This window comes from Periplaneta americana, chromosome 6 (assembly GCF_040183065.1).
Source record: "Periplaneta americana isolate PAMFEO1 chromosome 6, P.americana_PAMFEO1_priV1, whole genome shotgun sequence".
Taxonomy (NCBI): Eukaryota; Metazoa; Arthropoda; class Insecta; order Blattodea; family Blattidae; genus Periplaneta; species Periplaneta americana.
In genome coordinates, this window is record NC_091122.1 from 30,365,742 (window position 1) to 30,383,786 (window position 18,045).

Consider the following 18,045-nt stretch of genomic DNA (forward strand, 5'->3'; position numbering starts at 1 on the left):
AAAAAACCTTGCATTATTAAGAGGGATTTGGCATTGCTTTCTTAGTGGCTCGGCAATAAGTTTCGAGGGTATTAAATAAATTATTTTCACACGCCTAGACTTGAATGACGCAGTACCGCATGCACTGGCCGAGAGATGAAGATAAGCGAGCATTGGGCGTTATTTTACTCCTGTGTTTATGAAAACTTGTGATGAAGCTAGCCCAGCTATGCGCTACTAGACGAAACATCACGTGTTTATGTCTCCTGGCCTTGCTTGCCTAGGCTAGCTCCCGCCTCACAATCAGCTAGTTAGTTCATGCGCGTACTATTTATTTTCTTTATTTGATATTTTCAATACTTTCTTATCAACGTACCACAAGTAAAAAATATGTGTTTATTTGTACTTTCAATGCGGAATCTAACCATATATTTTAAAAATATTTTTTCGTGGTCAAAGGTGTCTTAATGAAGAAAAATCTAAATTTCTCCATTTCCATAAAAAGTAAGAAAAACTGTTTACACGTCAATATAAACTTTAATTTCTCAGCATCAAAATAAACCATGATTTTGATCATTGGGTGAAAGGGTTTCGGAGCCACAACAGTTTAAGTTGCTAATTTTATGAAAATACGATAAATTAAAATATTTTTGATTTAAACACTATGAAGTTCTGATGCCTCAAACTTTGCAAAAGCATTGTATCACAGTTGTCAACGGACAGAAAAAGTTTCGTTGTATTTAAAAATTGCAAGGTCAATTTTCTCTGTATTTCGGTCAATTTGAGATGGAATAGCCCATACGTATATCAATAAACAAGCATAATGCAGCTGCTGCAGCTATTTCGACATTCAATAACTAAATTGAGGCCAATTAACTTGTGAGATCATCAGTGGCGTAGCGTCAATGTAAGCTAAAAAGCTTAGCTTCCCCAGTTAATAATCATTTCATAATAAACCTGCAGTTTATGGAGAAAATTATTTATTAATTTTAATAGAATTTATATTTACGCGTTAAATATTGTGATGCGGCAGCTCAGGATGATTTGTGATGCAGCAGTAAACAAGAAGCCTGCACACACCAGCTTCCAAGCAGACCGGTTTCTTCTGTGTAATCCACTCTGCAGATTTTCCATCCCTTTCTAACTAAGCTACCCTAGTCGCAAGGCTCGCAAAGAAGCTAGCTTTAACATTTAAAATAAGTAGTTTCCGAGTTATCCCTTTTCGTCAGTTGTGTTCAGTTGAAGTGTTAGTGTGCATTGTGGCTGATATAATAAATAATGAGCGAAATAACAGTTCCTGACACTAATTTACTTGAATTTTTTTAGGACAATTGTATTATCAAAACTGACTTACGAACAAAAGTGTGATTTAAAAAACAAATGACAGACTCCCTTGCTGTCAATGAAGGACACAACCAAAAGACAGACGCATACTTACGTAATGATACTAATATTGTGATTTCTCTAAGTATGACAGGGAGTGAGCTAATATTATACGTATACGTGTCTATTTGTTAAGAGATATGTGTAAACCGTGAAATCACATTTTATTACGTATCATTTGAGGTCATTCCTTATTGGTGTTACGATGTTCCAACCAATCTTCGACTGCTGACTTGAAATTGACTACTATTTATTTTAAGACTGTATTTTTGTAATACGTTTTCTCATATTGCATGAAAGACAACTTGAGTTAGCTTCCCCTGCTCAAAATTTCATGCTACGCCACTGGAGATCATGCGATCTTATATGCACAGAAGTGGTCTGAACTGGAATGCCTTTGTATTTCAGAGTCACTGTAGTGAATAATAAAAATATGGATGAAGATTGGAGGAGAGAAAAAAGAACATAGTATTCATACTTTGTGGTGTCTGTTTACTGCACAAAATAGAACAAGTCACTATTTTCTCCATATACAATTAATTGGTTGGTTTATGCAATCATATCATTTCTCTGCACCATTTGTTTCAATGTTTGCACAGAATGATGAAGGGTCTTGAGGGAAATCCATACTTTGTCAGTCCCTTTTTCTTACAAACTTGGCAACTCTGCTTCAGTATATTATGGAGTTTCCCCAAGACCTTCACAACACAGGACACGTTCCCCCTCAACATTATGTAATATAATATTGCATATTTTTGTTGCTTCAATCCTCTTACAAAGGACTGTACCAGGCCTTAAGTTTAACCTTTACTCTGTACATCTACAGTAATATACAAAGATTTACCAATCACTGTGGGTCTACATTTCATCTCCTGTAATGTCAGCAGTTAGATCAAATGCTATGTAGAACATTTCATTTGTAATGTTACTTTCATTATTATTATTATCATTATTAATATTATTTGTATAACTCAGATGTTTCATGACTAAACAACTGATTTATAAGCTAAAAAAAACCTGGACACATGAGTAGTCTTCCTAACATTTAATAATACTGCGACTCTCAATAATGATAGCACTGCAGCTCTGTACGAGACGCCCGGACACCAGAGAAGAGGACAGACATATCATTCTATATATTGTATATAATGGCACTTTCTGCAAGCGACAACAATCAATTTCTAAGGAGCAATTTCATTCTTTGACTTAATTTAAATCCAGCATCAGAAGATACTAAAAATAATGTTAAAATTTAAATTAAAACGTGTTAAAACTTAACATTGATATGAGGGATTCAGAAATTTACCGAACGACGTAAAATGCTGCCTCAGAAATACCAACTCTACATTATATTGATAAATACGAACACACAATCTAGTTACTTTATTACCAAAACAATTTCCCAAACCCATTAGTGGTTTAGCTATATTTCTACAATCTCCCTTTTCTGTTCTTTTCACGCATTTGTAAAGATTACCTACTTTTTAAAATTATTTTGTACTAATTGATTGAGACAAGATGACTGTAGGATATTAAAAATATGTAGAAATATCATTAATGTGTCTCCTCCACGATGACTGAAGGTTCTAACCACGAATAAATTTAATTTCCAGCTGGGGAGTAGAGCTTTATCCCTCTTACAGTCTACATGTATGTCATCTGAAGTGGTTTTGCTTTGTATTAGCTACATAACCATGAATTCCTACTAGTTCGTAACATCTACTTTGGATGAAGATAAAACAAGCCAAGGCCCTCCAATTATTGAAAGCTAAAGATGAAAAAGAAAGAGTAAAGGCCCACTCCCACTTAGCGGAATCAAATCGAACAAAATTTCTCTTCACAATGTATTTAAATGGAAGATAGCAGAAAGCAATGCGTTGAATCGAATCGAACAGAACAGAATTCATGACCTAGAATATTTATTTCACTGCCGGAACAGAATTTCTTGTTTCGGGTACGATCGTAAGTTCTCGTGAAGCCTTCGTGAAAAAAACAAATGAACCACATACATTCTTGGCGGCTTAATTTGTTTACTATTAAAAGTTAATGCTGATATACCGTATTTGCTCGCGTAATTTGCGCACTTTTTAATTCACTTCGGCCACTGAAAAATTGGCGTGCGTAAAATATGCGGATTTTTCAAATAAGAGGTCCTGTTCTGAGTTTATCTCAATTGGTATATGTATAGGTAAGTATTTACGGTAGGGTTAATTTTCTATACTGGTAACTTGTCTCTACCAAGGACAAGCATTGTTAAAGTAGCGGGACTTTGGGGTTTCTTTCTGAACCAGGTACTTCAGTTGCTGGTGAATGACCTACGATGGACTGTAGGGAAGGAAAATCCTTACTACACTGAAAAAAATATGTACGTAAAATGTGTGCGCAAAATACACGGAGCAAAAAATAAAGTTAAAAATAATCCCTTAAAAATTAGGGTGCGCAAATTACGCGAGCAAATTCGGTAGTACGTATACAAAAATCACCATTTAATATGAACGAAGAAAAATTAATAAATCTTGTGCAGAATTATCCTCTTTTGTATGACAAAACACAAAAGTACTGTTCGGTTCAATTCCACTAGATGTGAGCGGCAGCAGACTTTTCATTTCGGTTCGATTCCGCTAAGTGGGAGTGGGCCTTAATACTTATTTCCAAGCTAAAATGTACATTCAATAGTTCTCCATGAAATGTGACTGGTAATTCTAATTTCATTCAAAATCTTATTAAAGTTTCAGAGTTACATTTTGATAAAAGTGCTGACGTTCATTTTAAAAACAATAGGTTAATTCCTAGGAAGACTGTCAGTTCAAATGAACATACGTATTATTTTATAATTTTATCATTAATATATTAAAGTAAGCTAATGTTTTCCCAAGGTTTTGTAAGTATCTGAATGATTCTTTCACATTACAAGTAGAACTGCTCTAATATTCTATCATCTAAGGAGATACTTCTACGGGTAGCATATTACTTTTCTATGAAAAATCACATTTCTCCAACACGATCAAATAAGCTACTTCGATAATGCAGACTCTCGAATCCCACGATCAATACAGCAACCAACTGCAAAAATGTGAAGACTATACACATGAGTTCAGGAATGAACTAGCGATAACAAATCAGTCATGATATTACTCTGCTGTACATGATCACGTCTAAATGTCTGAAATTCAATGAAATTCCTTATCCTGAAATGAAATTTTCTACCTTGTGTTGGACCACCAATGTTGACTGGGCAGTGAGCCATCATCTTTATATAAAATTGATTTCTTACCTTCTAAAAATGCATGAAAATTATTCTACACTTGGGGATGCACCATTAAGAAATGCTATTTGTAGTGAAACACGTTCGTAATTATCATAATCTGCTACATCAGCCAGTAATTTTTCTGAGGCGAGCAGATGTAATAATTTCTGAAACCCTTTTTAATGTATATGGATACTTTTAAAAAAATCTTAACCAAAACAATCTTCAATAATGAAAATAAATCCTTGGATAACAAACTTTTTCTTTTGTAAAAATGCCATTATTAAATATTGCCTGAATAATGAGAAAAATTAAATATAAATAGAATTTAGTTATTAAAAATTCTACAGTAAATTCAACCTATACATTATATATAACACACTACTAGTTTGTACATATTGCACGAGTAGAAATACACAAACAATAATCCTTATGACGAGTAAGACTCGATACACAAAGAGGAGGTATATATTTACATCAACATTTTAATTAAATTCAGGTATTTAGAACTTAACAATAATTAAAAAATATCGAGTAGCACTCCTTACACTTTAGCTGTACAATCAATTAACAAAATTAAAACCTATTTACAACTGTTCAGTAAAAAAAAGAGAGAGAAATCGCATAGGAAGATACAGTTCATTGTAAGTTTCAATTCCACAACTAAAATATGACTACACCACGTACTTGGAGAACAAAAAGAAAGCATTTCCCAAGCACTGCAGAAAATGAAACTTTACGTTAGAAAGGCTTGTACATCATGCTGAAATGTTGGTTTAAATGTCTTGAGGTCAATAATGTCTCTGAGACTACTAAAAATTATCAAATAATACTAGAAAGGCCTGTATAGAGCTGCAGTAGCACATTTTCAAATTACCAAGTTATTCTTGTGTAAAAAAAATGTATATTTTAAGTCTGGAGTTGTGGTATCAATGAAACACCCCTTATATATAAGTCTGTGTTAAGCTGATATACAACGTATTTACATAACACTATAATTCCAGGTACCCAAGTAGAAAACCTGATACCAATACTCTTACTTCATTTCACACCACGTTCTCAAATTAATTTTCAATGGATTCAATTGTAATACAGATCATAATAATAGATTTAACTGTTATTCGAATAAGATTCTAATTAATTTCATCACGTTATTTCATTTTATGAAATTAACTACGACTAATAACAAATTTACAAGTTAAATTTCTAACATAAATTTTTATAGAATATTCTCAGAATTATTTTTATAGTAAAGAATTACATTAATCTCAAACGAAATGTGTAATTCATGACAATACTCGGAACTTATAATGGACAGTGATCATTTTCTTTTCTACTGTTAGTTATATCCTTCATTTTTTTTTCATAAGAAAAATAAATAGCCAGTATAGTTATCAACAAAAGTAAATTTCCCTTTCTTAAATAAGAATAAACGAATAAAGGTGTTAATTAATTTTTAAAATTATTTCTCGAGCTCGGAAGAATGGAAATATATGATATACACATGATTTTATTTTATAGGATGTAAAAATAACTGACACAGACTGGGAATAAAAACATGATTTGTTTGTGAATATAATCCCTGGATTATAATTAATGTAAGGTCTGAACATAAATTACTATATGTAAATCCAGAGTGCTCTTTCATCTACATTAACTTAGGAAGTATAGTTCTTTCAGGACAATGTAATAATGCCAAAATTTAGTGTGAAATCAGTTATTGTATATGTTTTCATTTATGTGTATTACAGGCTAATATAAAAAATAAATTTTAACTATACGATCCTTTGGATGTTATGTAAGACTGAAGACTTATTTTCCTCAATGTGGAATATGCACGAGTTGTGCAGTAGTGGAGAAGTATAATCCTTCTCTTGCTTCAGTGTATTTCCATTAACTTGGTCTCTTATTTAAGAAAGCAGCCCGCATCTTTAACTATATTTTTTCCTTCCTATTATTTCTTGAATCAAATGAAAAATTTTAAGCATTTGTAACAGAAAAACATAGTACAGTATCTTTATTATACTTCTATTAGCGATGGGCGATAATCATTTACGATAATATACATAGTACTATCGACTGTTGTTCCCAAACTATTGATACTAATAATAATCATTACAAACTTTTTTGTTAATTGGTTATAAACTGAATATATATCTGAATTTATGTCCAAACGCATACTGAACTATTAATTTAATATGAATTGAATGTGGATTACATATAACATACAATATTACAATCTGTCTTAAGGGGAGAGGACGTTATTTTTTTTTTTAACTTTTTTCCTATTTGGTGTAAAATATTAATTTTTTTTTATGTAGAGAGCTTATGGCTATAGCAACTCAACCAAATATAAATTAAAAAAAATATATTTGGGGACCAGATTTGAAAAAAAAAAATGTACCCAATGCAGGATTTTACTAAAACCGATGTATCTAAGCCATTTTTAAAGATAAATTCAAACAGTTTGTTATAATTTACTTGTAAAAGCATGCTCTACAAACTGTCTGTAACAGAATTTTGATATTACTCCCTACATTTGTAAAATAAACAATTAAAATTTAATAACACTTTTTTTTAATTTTCTTTCTTGCAAACAGACAGATTTATTTTTAAAATGAAATCAATTAGGAAAATTCTGTTACAGAGAAAAGTTTCCTAATAGTCTAGAGAATGTGTTCTAAATTTCATGCATATATCTTTAATAGTTCAGAAATTATATCGATTCTTGTCTGACAATGTAGCAAAAAAATAAAGTTCCAGAAACAGCAATCAAAAGGGGGGTGTGATTTAAAAATTCAGAGCGCAGGAACTTCAAAAATGACGTCTCAACATCCGACAAGGGCACAAATACCCACAAAATGTTACACAATGTATTCCACACACATCACAGGAAAAAAAAAAAAAAAAAAAAAAAAAAAAAATGGAGTTCCGGAAACAACAATCAAAGGGCGGTGTGATTTAAAAATCCAGAGTGCAGGAAGTTTAAAAATGGCGTCTCAACATCCGATAAGGGCACAAATACCCACAAAATGTTATACAATGTATCACAGAGTATTTTAAGGAAAAAAAAAAAATTATTTTTTGAAAATTTACTCATTTTTCACCAAGAAATACCATCCTCTCCCCAGTTCCAACAATAGCTATCATTATAATGTATTTTTAAACATGTGACCTTTGCACCAAAAATAGTCGTTCCCCATTAAAATAAGTATTTCCACTTTGTTCAGATGCAGATGGTTACGCCTTTCATTGATTAAGTTTTCAGTTTTGGATAACAGTCTTTCCAAAGCAACTGAATATCTCAGTGACTACAGATAACTTCTGACAAAATTACTTAGTTGTGGGTGAATGGTGTATGATACAAGGAATAAGTAGAAACAAAATACTGGATTTTCTTAGTTAAATATGAAAAATAATGAGTGTGCCTCAAATTTGCGTAGTAGTTAAATAGGGATTTAATGTAAAAATTGTACTTGATATTACTATCAAGTATATAAATTATAATTGAGGATAACTATCTCCCATTATGGTCACGAAAATGGTTCTAGCCAATCAGAAAGAGACAATTCAATGTCTCAACTATCATTATAGAAGGACTGTATCCTTCCCGGGGCTACTCTGCCATCTATGCGAGATATGTAGAACACTTTTATTCTACCCATGATTGCAAAGTGAAGAATCCTGTGAGTTGTTCGTTTAAGATTCAAAAGAATACTTGGAATCACAGACTGAGATAAGTTCTGAACAAACTCTGAAAGAATCATTACAAACAATTCGTAATATCTGATTGAATCGCTGAAAAAGAATTGTGTTGCTCAGCTCCAATTTGAAATCCTATAATATTATGAATGATCTTCCCATTTATCAATAGTATTGGAAACAATTTGACTATCCGCCCATCACTAATTCATATTCCTTTTATGGTCTGGGGCATGATCTGTGCCGAAAATTAGATTTATTGTTTACATGGACAATATTTTCTTTTATAGAACATTTTTAGTACTTAACATCTTTCATATGCAATAATTCACTGGAATTTATAAAATGATTTGGTTCCAGTTGTTATGTTAATTTTGTCCCTCCTGGTAATTAAGTACATTAATTAATTTATTTCTTTGCGATATATTTTATTTTGGTTTAATTACAGTATATTATGATTTTTAAAAATTTTTTATTCTTATGTCGTTAATTATTATGCCTTAATGTCTCACGCATATTAAAAATGCTCCATTTGCAGTAGTGTAAATAATGTTAATCTATCATCCAACATTTTTTTCATAAAAGTGGATGAACATTATTATGTGGTACTGGTAGTACTATACAGATGTGTAGCATCGTTGTCCAAGCATCATGCCCAGGACTTACTTTATGGAATGAACACTGGTTCGAGTCCTCATGGGGAAGGAATTCTCATGAAATTTCCGCCAGTGTATAGGATCACTGTCAACCCAACATGGTGATGAATTTTGTAAACTATGACAGTTATGCTGAAATTGATCAGAAAGAGAAAAAGGAATTGGTTGGGTCACTGGCTGAGAAGAAACTGAAGGATGCACTGGAAGGAATGGCGAATGGGAGAAGAGTTAGGGGCAGAAGAAGTTATCAGATGACAGACGACATTAAGATATGTCAATCATATGCGAGGGAGGCAGAAAATAGGAAAGATTGGAGAATGCTGGGTTTGCATTGAAAGACCTGGCCATGGGCAGAACACTTATGTATGTATGAAGTTAGCGAAACACGGTTTCGAAAACGAGCAATAATGTTCACCTCTGCTGAAGCATGTGGATATGAGGCCAGCACCCAGTTGGTCGGCTTTTGTCCTTCATGGGCTTTTCATTCCACGAACAAATGGACGGACTATATTGATGAAATTAGTGGGTATATATTTTATGCAAATTAATGTCTTTTCCTTTTTTTTTTAAAGTTGTTATTGATTTACAGAAAATCAGAATTGTAATTGTTCGTGAACAATTCCTTCCTGAAGTTAACAATTATTAACAGTGATAGGTTACCATAATATCCCACATTTTTTTACGAATATAGTCTAAATAAAATTGCAATTTGTTTGTATCAACCAAATTTAGAGAACACAGATACAGTAACATGACTTCTTTGGATTCAATAACTGACTGGCTAATAAAAGTGTGTGTGATTTCACAGAAAGTCGCCAAATTCTGAATAATAATATTTGTACGAGCAGGCAAACTAAGTCAATCCGTATTTCGACAACAGACTGGTATAAAAGCAGAAGTAAAAAGGTAAATGAGTTCCTTCTTCCAGATTTCATGTACGAAAAATTTTTTTTATATATATATACAGAATTCTATTATCCTACGACGAAAGTTTGAATTCCTGAAATGAATTTAAGTTTTCCTACATCATTATTTAGATTGATGTCATTAAAATAACAGTCTCTACTTCCAGCTGCAAAAACCATGTGATCATTTAGTCATCCAACATAATATTGCATTCAAAGATGAAGTACAGTATATAAGAATTGTTACTACTTCAAAAATATTACACTTCTTTCTTCTACCATCATAAGAAAAGGGGTGTGATTTTATGAAAAGAAAAATCAATGTTATCAACTGAACAGAATGGTAATAAAAGCTGGAAAAAATAATGTGAAAGAAATTTAAAATCTTACTTTACTAACCAATGTGAAATAACGCTGCTTCAAATTAAGAAGATTTCAGTGCTTACCAATCCAAATTCATAAATTTTTTCAGCATAACCAAAAGATAACATAATACACTCAATGTTACCTGATTGAATTACATACATTTTCCAAGTTCATAGACAGAGTCAAGCTAGAGTGATTGAAATAGGATGACTGGAAAAAAAAAAATATGGGCAAGTGGAGGGCTATGACATAATCTATGTGGATTCTCGTTGACGATAACACCATCAAATTCCAAACCTCAAACAGATCGTAAGCATGTCAGATTTGGAAGAGGAAAGTGGTGTGAAGTGATGTAAGTGCCTTGGTTTCAAGGCAGCAGTCACAAATCCCCATTTCTAGGTACAGTCGAATCAGCAACGGTACTCGCACATCATCAACTTATCATAATCATCAGTCACTCTAGAGTTGCGTAGCATATACACGCTCAGCCAGCAGCAGAAACAGAACAGATTTAAAACCTTAGTCACTGCAGCACCAAATTTTTCATTTGTTTCTCAATAAAATAATTCAAGTGTTACAGTTTGAACATTAATTATCTCTCAGTTACATAAAAAAAAACAAGGATATCAAGTGCACAACATTGACAATGATTTCGTTCTTTAGTCACATTTAGATTCTGACGAATTTTATGGCAAATAAGTTCCATTTTGTTATTGTATGTCAACTGTTTAAAACAGAGGTTTCCAAGTAGAGGAAATCTGACATAGATGGCAGTGTCATACAGGCACACATTTCAAACAGCGTCTTTAGGTTGAGCAGAGAACAGCAATGTTATCAATATTAAAACCTATTAGGAGATCTTAATTGCTGTTATTATAAGCATCATTTCGTGGCCTTATATTTTTAAAAAGATTTTCAATTGTCACTTTTTACAATATTAAAACAGGGACCAAGATATTGTAGGAATTTCCTCTTTACTGACTTAGTTGCCACAAAAAGCGATGCCTAAATGTATTAGTTAAACCCCTTCTGTGGAGCAACACACACAATCGTCATATTTAATTTAATCATGTCTCGAGATAAATTTCATGTTGGTATAACCAACGCACTTACTTCGGAGGCAGTGTATACTTAACTGTTATCGCCATGATGAAACGGAATGACTGTGTAACTCCATGTAAGGGGTTCAGAAGACCGATAAACAGTTAAGATAGATACAGAAGGACAACAAATGCTGTTTTCACAGTTACATGTTGAATGCTATTTGTCTACAAGAAACAAATCAAATCCTTATGAACACATAAATCATTTATAGTACTTATGTTTCAAGCTACACGTGGTAGATGGGACTTCGTTCGAGATTACGTTTTAAAAATTGTACGGGCAGCACATTTCATATGATAGATTTGGCAGTGTGGAATCATGTCTGCATTCTCAGCACATTATGTAAAGATCAGTGCCCATGTAAATGCGATCTCGTCTGTGTGTCTTGTCTAGGCAGTGCTATAAGTGTTTGAGCCCCAAGGGAAAAAACTTTAAAACATTACGAGTCTCAAAGAATTTAATGGTAAATGGTTGATAAAAAAGGGGGAAAAAAAGTTACATTGTTTTCAAAAAAGCTGCAGTGCTACGTTTTATTTTCGTTATTATGCACAGAATATGTTCAGTTCTTCTTTTTAAATAGGAGGAACACAGATATTTTTATCAATCTTTTCCCTTTTAAGATAAGGCAATATCTGGCAAAAAAGATTGCAGTAACAAAAAACTACCTACATACAGTACTTAAATTTCTCTAAATTGGAACGAAACTGTAGCAGCATACGACACTACACGTCCATTTGTCTGTTTCTTTCTTTAAAAAAAGTATGAAATACTTACAGTGAGACTGGAAAAAGAACAAGGTACAAAAAAAAAAAAAATTATATTGACTTAATGAGTGTTATCATGACTTATCAGTTAAAATTTAAAAACACCTAGGTTTTAGGAATCTCTGTTACTATGCAATATTACGGAACAGTACAAATTGAAACGACAGCATATAATGGCCGTAATCAGCAGATCGTTTAGTACAGTATAGTAAACATTCAAAGAAATGGAATAATTTCTCCGCTCCGTCAGGCAGGCAGGACAGTGGTGTGTTCACAATGTAAAAATCTGTACGTATTTGTAAAAACAAATCTCTCGAATATTTTATATCACTCTTGCATACGCCGCTTCCACGCAGGAAGGACACGAGGGATAATCGTTTCATGCTGAAAATCTTGTTATGCAGAAGATCTCGATCCTTACAAAGTTTCTTCAAGTTTCCAAGCATTTTGATTAGTTTCCACTTCTCCCATTAGGGATATCCAGGGCGCTAGAGTCAGGGCACTTGTTTCGAGGACGCTCCGTTCCAATGTAAAACACTGGTAACACTTTTGGGAAGGCTTGATGCCTAAAACACTGTTCTGCAGCATCGTATGTCCCCCCTAAGGCAGCCCCACAACAAAAAAACAGAAACTTTTGTGGAAACATAATTGACAACTCTTGCGATTTATACTGAATATAAACCGTAGCACTTTTTCACTTATATTTAAGCCTTTTATTTCTACTCGTATTATTATATATATTATGCTTACCTGAAGAAACTATAGATTTAATTTACAATCATTTTTAAAAACGGACGGTTATTTTTCTTCTTGCTATCACCTCAACTTGTTTTCATTATTGTACAGAGGAAACTATATGCAGGTCTCTGTTAAGTTTCCTAGTACACAGAAAATCAGCACCTTTCAAAACACCGTGTCAACACTGCATACTTCATTCCGATGCACCTCTCACTTTGACTTCGAAAAAGGCACCAGATTTGTGTCCCAAAAATCTTCCAACCAGTCTTTTATACATTTTTCACATCTATAAATAATTCTCTGCATAAAACAATAAATGAACAAACTTATGTTTTTTTATAACAACTACGTCTTCCTTTCTTCTCTTCTTCCTGTCACACGAAACTATCGACAACCACGTTATTATAATAATAATATTAATAATAATAATATAGACTCTGTTTCAAATTTAAAAACAAACTCACATCCACATTTCTTTCATGCGGTACCCTTTTCTTCTCTCCAAAAACTCGACTTCTTTACGAAACAGAAAAAAAGTTTTTATTTATTTTTTCACAGCCTGCATTTTGGTGGTGTTTCAGGAAGATAAATCGGTTTACACGTATCTTCCCTTGTTTTTCACCTCCGAAAAGAACGAACAGAAATCGATCGTTATCACAACCGTTAAGTATTCTCAGTTTTGACATTATTATAGTAGGAACAGCGAAGAGACATCCGATCAATGCCATACAGAACATTGATAGGCCTAAATGAATTAACAAACTAATATCAACACGTAAGCATCATCCGAGTCCACACTGGATCTAATGCCCAGTCAGGTGACCATTAACAGCGTCGTTAACAGACACCCAAGTGAGGTCAACAAGTGCAGGCTACATCATTTCTAACGACAGGAACTCAAAGTTACATGCAGCCATTTTCAAAGAGGAAATACATATTACTCTAATCAAATTAATCTTGGTTTGTATTGGAAACTTTTACAGAATATATAATGACTAATCCCAGAAAATTTAAGTTTCCATTATAAAAAGATTAATTTGTCTGTAGTTGAAAAAGATCTACAGATAAAACTACTCCGAATCTCCTCATTGAATACAGCTACTCATGTTTCTCAAAGATAATCCACCCAAATCTTTCTTCTGGTCTTTCTTCACCATGTCATCATTCTGCCAGATAGAAAAAAAAAAAACACTGATTTTCGAAATGGACTGATAATAACCAATAATGAGAAAAGGTCTTCAAATAGGATGCATGGATAAATATATAATAGGATGCGAAACTGCGGTCAGCACCATCTGGATTTGGGGGTTTGAAATAAGGTGATCAGTGCCCAACGTCGTAGGTGATGAATATTAGAACTACATGTTGGGTACATTACCCAGAATTCTCTATTTATCCGTTCGAGATATTGCTGTACGGGAGAGTCGAAGAGCCGAGATGGCGGACTGAAACTTGCTATTAAGTGAACATAAAGTGATACGTGTGTGTATAAGCAGTGTATGTTAAACAGTGATGTTTATGGACGTTGTAAAAATAGTGTTGTTGAATGTATTGTAAAGTAATAGTAATATAATAAATTGAACTATCTAAGTAGTTCTTGCAGACTTTTCCATTGTGCTGTGCAATAAATACCCAAAGAATACAATCCCAATTATCTAACCTTTTGCTTTATTTTTTGTCTCTGTCTGGTTATATTTTAATCATGTAGTGTAAAACACATCGTCTCTTTTATCTTCCTGTTGGCTCCGGTAAGAATTTTCAGTAGAATATGCTGTAGGGAATAAAACTGTAAATGTTTTATTTTAAATGGGTTAGTTTTGAATATCGATGAGGGTGGGAGGGAATACTTTCTGCACAGTTTAACATTTTCGTCACCAGGTGCGCTGCTAAATGCATGGAGTAATTACTCTTTTCGCTACTTGGTGCGCTGCTAGATGTAATAACGCCCCTCCCAGAAACAGATGGCAGCAAGATCAATTTATATAACAGCGCCTCTAGTATGTGTTACGGGAAACTCATTAAGTTTCGCATCCTATTATATATTTATCCATGTAGGATGTATGAGGCTTCCATAGAGTGATATTTTTCATGTCTAGCTTGTCAATAAAACTCTGGAAATGGTGAATCTAAGAGTGAAACATTATTTTTGTCTTTCATATAATGAGGAAAAATTGTATTTTGTAAAATAATAATTTTGGATTGTTGTTCGTTTCCAGTGCCAAACATTCTTGGCAACTAAGACGATGACTTTTCCTAATTTGTCTCAGTTTAACTGACATACAGTTTTAATTTACGCACTTTGTACGGCAGATATCACGAAATATAAAAGAGATTATGAATCGACATTTCCTAATCTTCTCTAGCAGAGATCCTCACAATTGTCGAGACAGCATCTGGTACTAAGATCAGAGAGTGAAGTAATGCGAACTTAGACACAGAATTTTGATTTCATTTAATTTTAGTTATGATTCTTTTAAATTCAGTAAATCTCCCACATGGGGACCAAAGATCCATGGAAGCCACACATTTTCAAAAACAGTATGCTATTATTTACTAATATTTATTAAAGTTGTTTTACTCTACATATTAAATATTTCGGCAGTTGATAATATTATAAGAAACGATTCGTCCAGAATATTCAAAAGTGAACAAGGATTACTGGCAGCAAATATCTGAAATATGTTAAAATATTTCTGCTACAAGAATGTATCTCCTTAAATAGGCGATACAGCAAACATATTTACAATATATTGAAACATTTCAAGAATTTTGAACTAAAATGTAAATTTTTGTTTGGAGATAGAAAAATACAGAGAGAAAAAATTGTATGTAACCACTATTACTTTACTAGATGTGTGTGAGTTCATTACTCTTTTCTCAGTGTTATTGCAAATAATTTCTATCTGACAGACATACCAATATCTTCATGGAAGCCATTAGACAGTTTAGACTTTCAATTCAAACAACGATGGTGAGATTCAATGCAGAAGTAATTCTGATTTGAACTGTAATTCTGACCAGCAGTATTCAGCCATTCATGTCTTCTTTCTCGCTTTGAAAGTAAAGCAATGCAAACTAATCTGGATATAATATGTCCTACTGCAAAGCAAAGAACACGTAAACCTCTGTTCTGTGGTCCTGTGTTGAGAATATTCAGTTCTCGCGACAGGCAAATTTTCTTTCATGAAAAATGCTGGTAACAACATCATAGTACACAGAATCTAACTTCACAGAAGAAGATTCTGAAATGTAAATATTATTACAGAGCAAGATTAGTTGAAACTGAATTTTGTTTAAGTCAGAAACACGGCAACAATTTTCATGAAGATACTGGCACTTGAAGTTTGACAGAAGATTTGAATTGGATGAAAAATACAGCGTACATTCCCCTACAGATTTTATTTCTCCCTAAATCCCAAATCCCCAAAAAAGTAAATGAGCTTCATGATCGCTGTGCTAACTATAACAACGCTCACATCTGCCACGGCAGCGACACTAAGGGATGACATCCCAGATTTCGGCAAGGAACGGTGGCAGCTTCTTGTTCTTTAACTTGAGTGAGAAGCACATTTCAGAATTCTGATTTCCGAGGGTACGCAGCTCTGTCAGCACCGATAACAGTTTAGCAAAAATTGTGCCCGAGCGAGGACGCCTTCTGTTGTCGACATATGCTTTCAATGCCTCCAGATATATTTCTTGGATCTTCTCTACCTTCCAGCCTTCAATCAGGGACGGCCTCTCTGAAAATATGGAAAATATTCATAAGGTTACAAAGTTGTCAGTGAACAATAACAGCAACATACAAATATTTTATGATCACTACATTTCACACTTAAGGGATTAGGTACAGCTTACAGCAGTAAAATTTTTGGAAATATTCAACATTTTTTCCTCCATTACTGTATCTTGTATAATAATGAAAATTGGTATGTGTAAAACACTGTCCTTCTGCTATATGAAAAAAATATTTTTACAATATAAAAAAATTATTTATATATATTTTTTTTCCAAAATTCAAAATGATGGCAGTTTACACAGAACAAAATGATGCACAGAGACGATATCTTAAAATTTACCACTTGAACTCGCCCATTTCGAAGAGGTGTTAGATGAGTCCAAATAGAAAAATGTGAAATTCTCTGTTCCTACAGCATGTAAAAATTTCATTCGTATGATAGATAGTACCGCTAAGCACTGCTGTTGCACAATGGATTTCACGAAACGCAAGTGAACTATTCTTAGGCTCAAATCACCGAGCGCTACTTCGTCTTCGTAGTTGCGATGTTGGTTACACTGCTCTTCACGTCACATGACTCACATGACCGCAATTTAAAATTGTCGTAACTTTTAGTATTTTATATGCTATTATGTATTACTGTATTACAATAATTATGAAGTGATGAATGTACATTACATCTTTGAAAAATATTGGAGTGCAAGAGGTCAAATGACTTTATTTCAAACGCCTGGCATTAGAAAACAACAACAACATTACCGTATTCAGTACTAAAAATAAACATTGTACGTATTTCAAAACTTTATTTTTAAATATCTATATGAAAATTATACTAAATTTCAACATGGAAAAAAATGTTTGTGCAGTACAGTGTGTCTTTACATAGCCTGTAAATGTATTTTCCAATTATCCGGCAAAATCAGTTATCCAGCACTGGCTTTGTTCCACAGTTGCCGGATACGAGGAATTCTACTGTACTATAGGAAGCTAACATCTCATTTTACCCGTGAGTCGAAACATCATATATAAAAGAAATTAAATATAAGAAAAGACGAATAATAAAGTTTTGTCTGTGTACAAATAAAAAAAATCTTTCCTTTAAAAATAGAAGGAGAAGCAATACTTCCACCACATCCATGGACGCTACGCCCCTGCTTTCAACTTAAGTACAGCACAATCTTGATTATCCATATTAATGAAGGTACATAGTGAATGGTTAGATAATTGAAAAAAGAACGCATATTTATCAATTTTAATAAACTGAAATCTACCTCATGCAATTAAAGATGCTTTAAAAAGTCGGTTTCTTTTTTGCGCACTTCACGCAACTAATTTCCTTTTTATATCTATTCTAAATTTGCTAATTACTAATAAATATCCGAGCAAGGGAGACGGACAGTGAAATTTTTATGATAAACGAAAAGGAGTGGAAATACTGTATTTATTTAAACTTGACAGAAAAACG

General features: G+C 33.1%; 1 protein-coding gene across 3 annotated transcripts in view; it reads right to left on the reverse strand.

Annotated features, from left to right (window-relative positions):
- Positions 1-1,833: 1,833 nt before the first annotated feature.
- The window catches only part of LOC138701177 (ecdysone receptor-like), a 409,832-nt gene continuing 393,620 nt past the window's right edge, over positions 1,834-18,045 (reverse strand). For all 3 annotated transcript variants that reach the window (XM_069827802.1, XM_069827803.1, XM_069827804.1), the window contains one exon: positions 1,834-16,584. In XM_069827802.1, the coding sequence (XP_069683903.1) occupies positions 16,340-16,584 (245 nt within the window). In that variant the 3' untranslated portion in view covers positions 1,834-16,339. The remainder of the gene's footprint in view (positions 16,585-18,045) is intronic.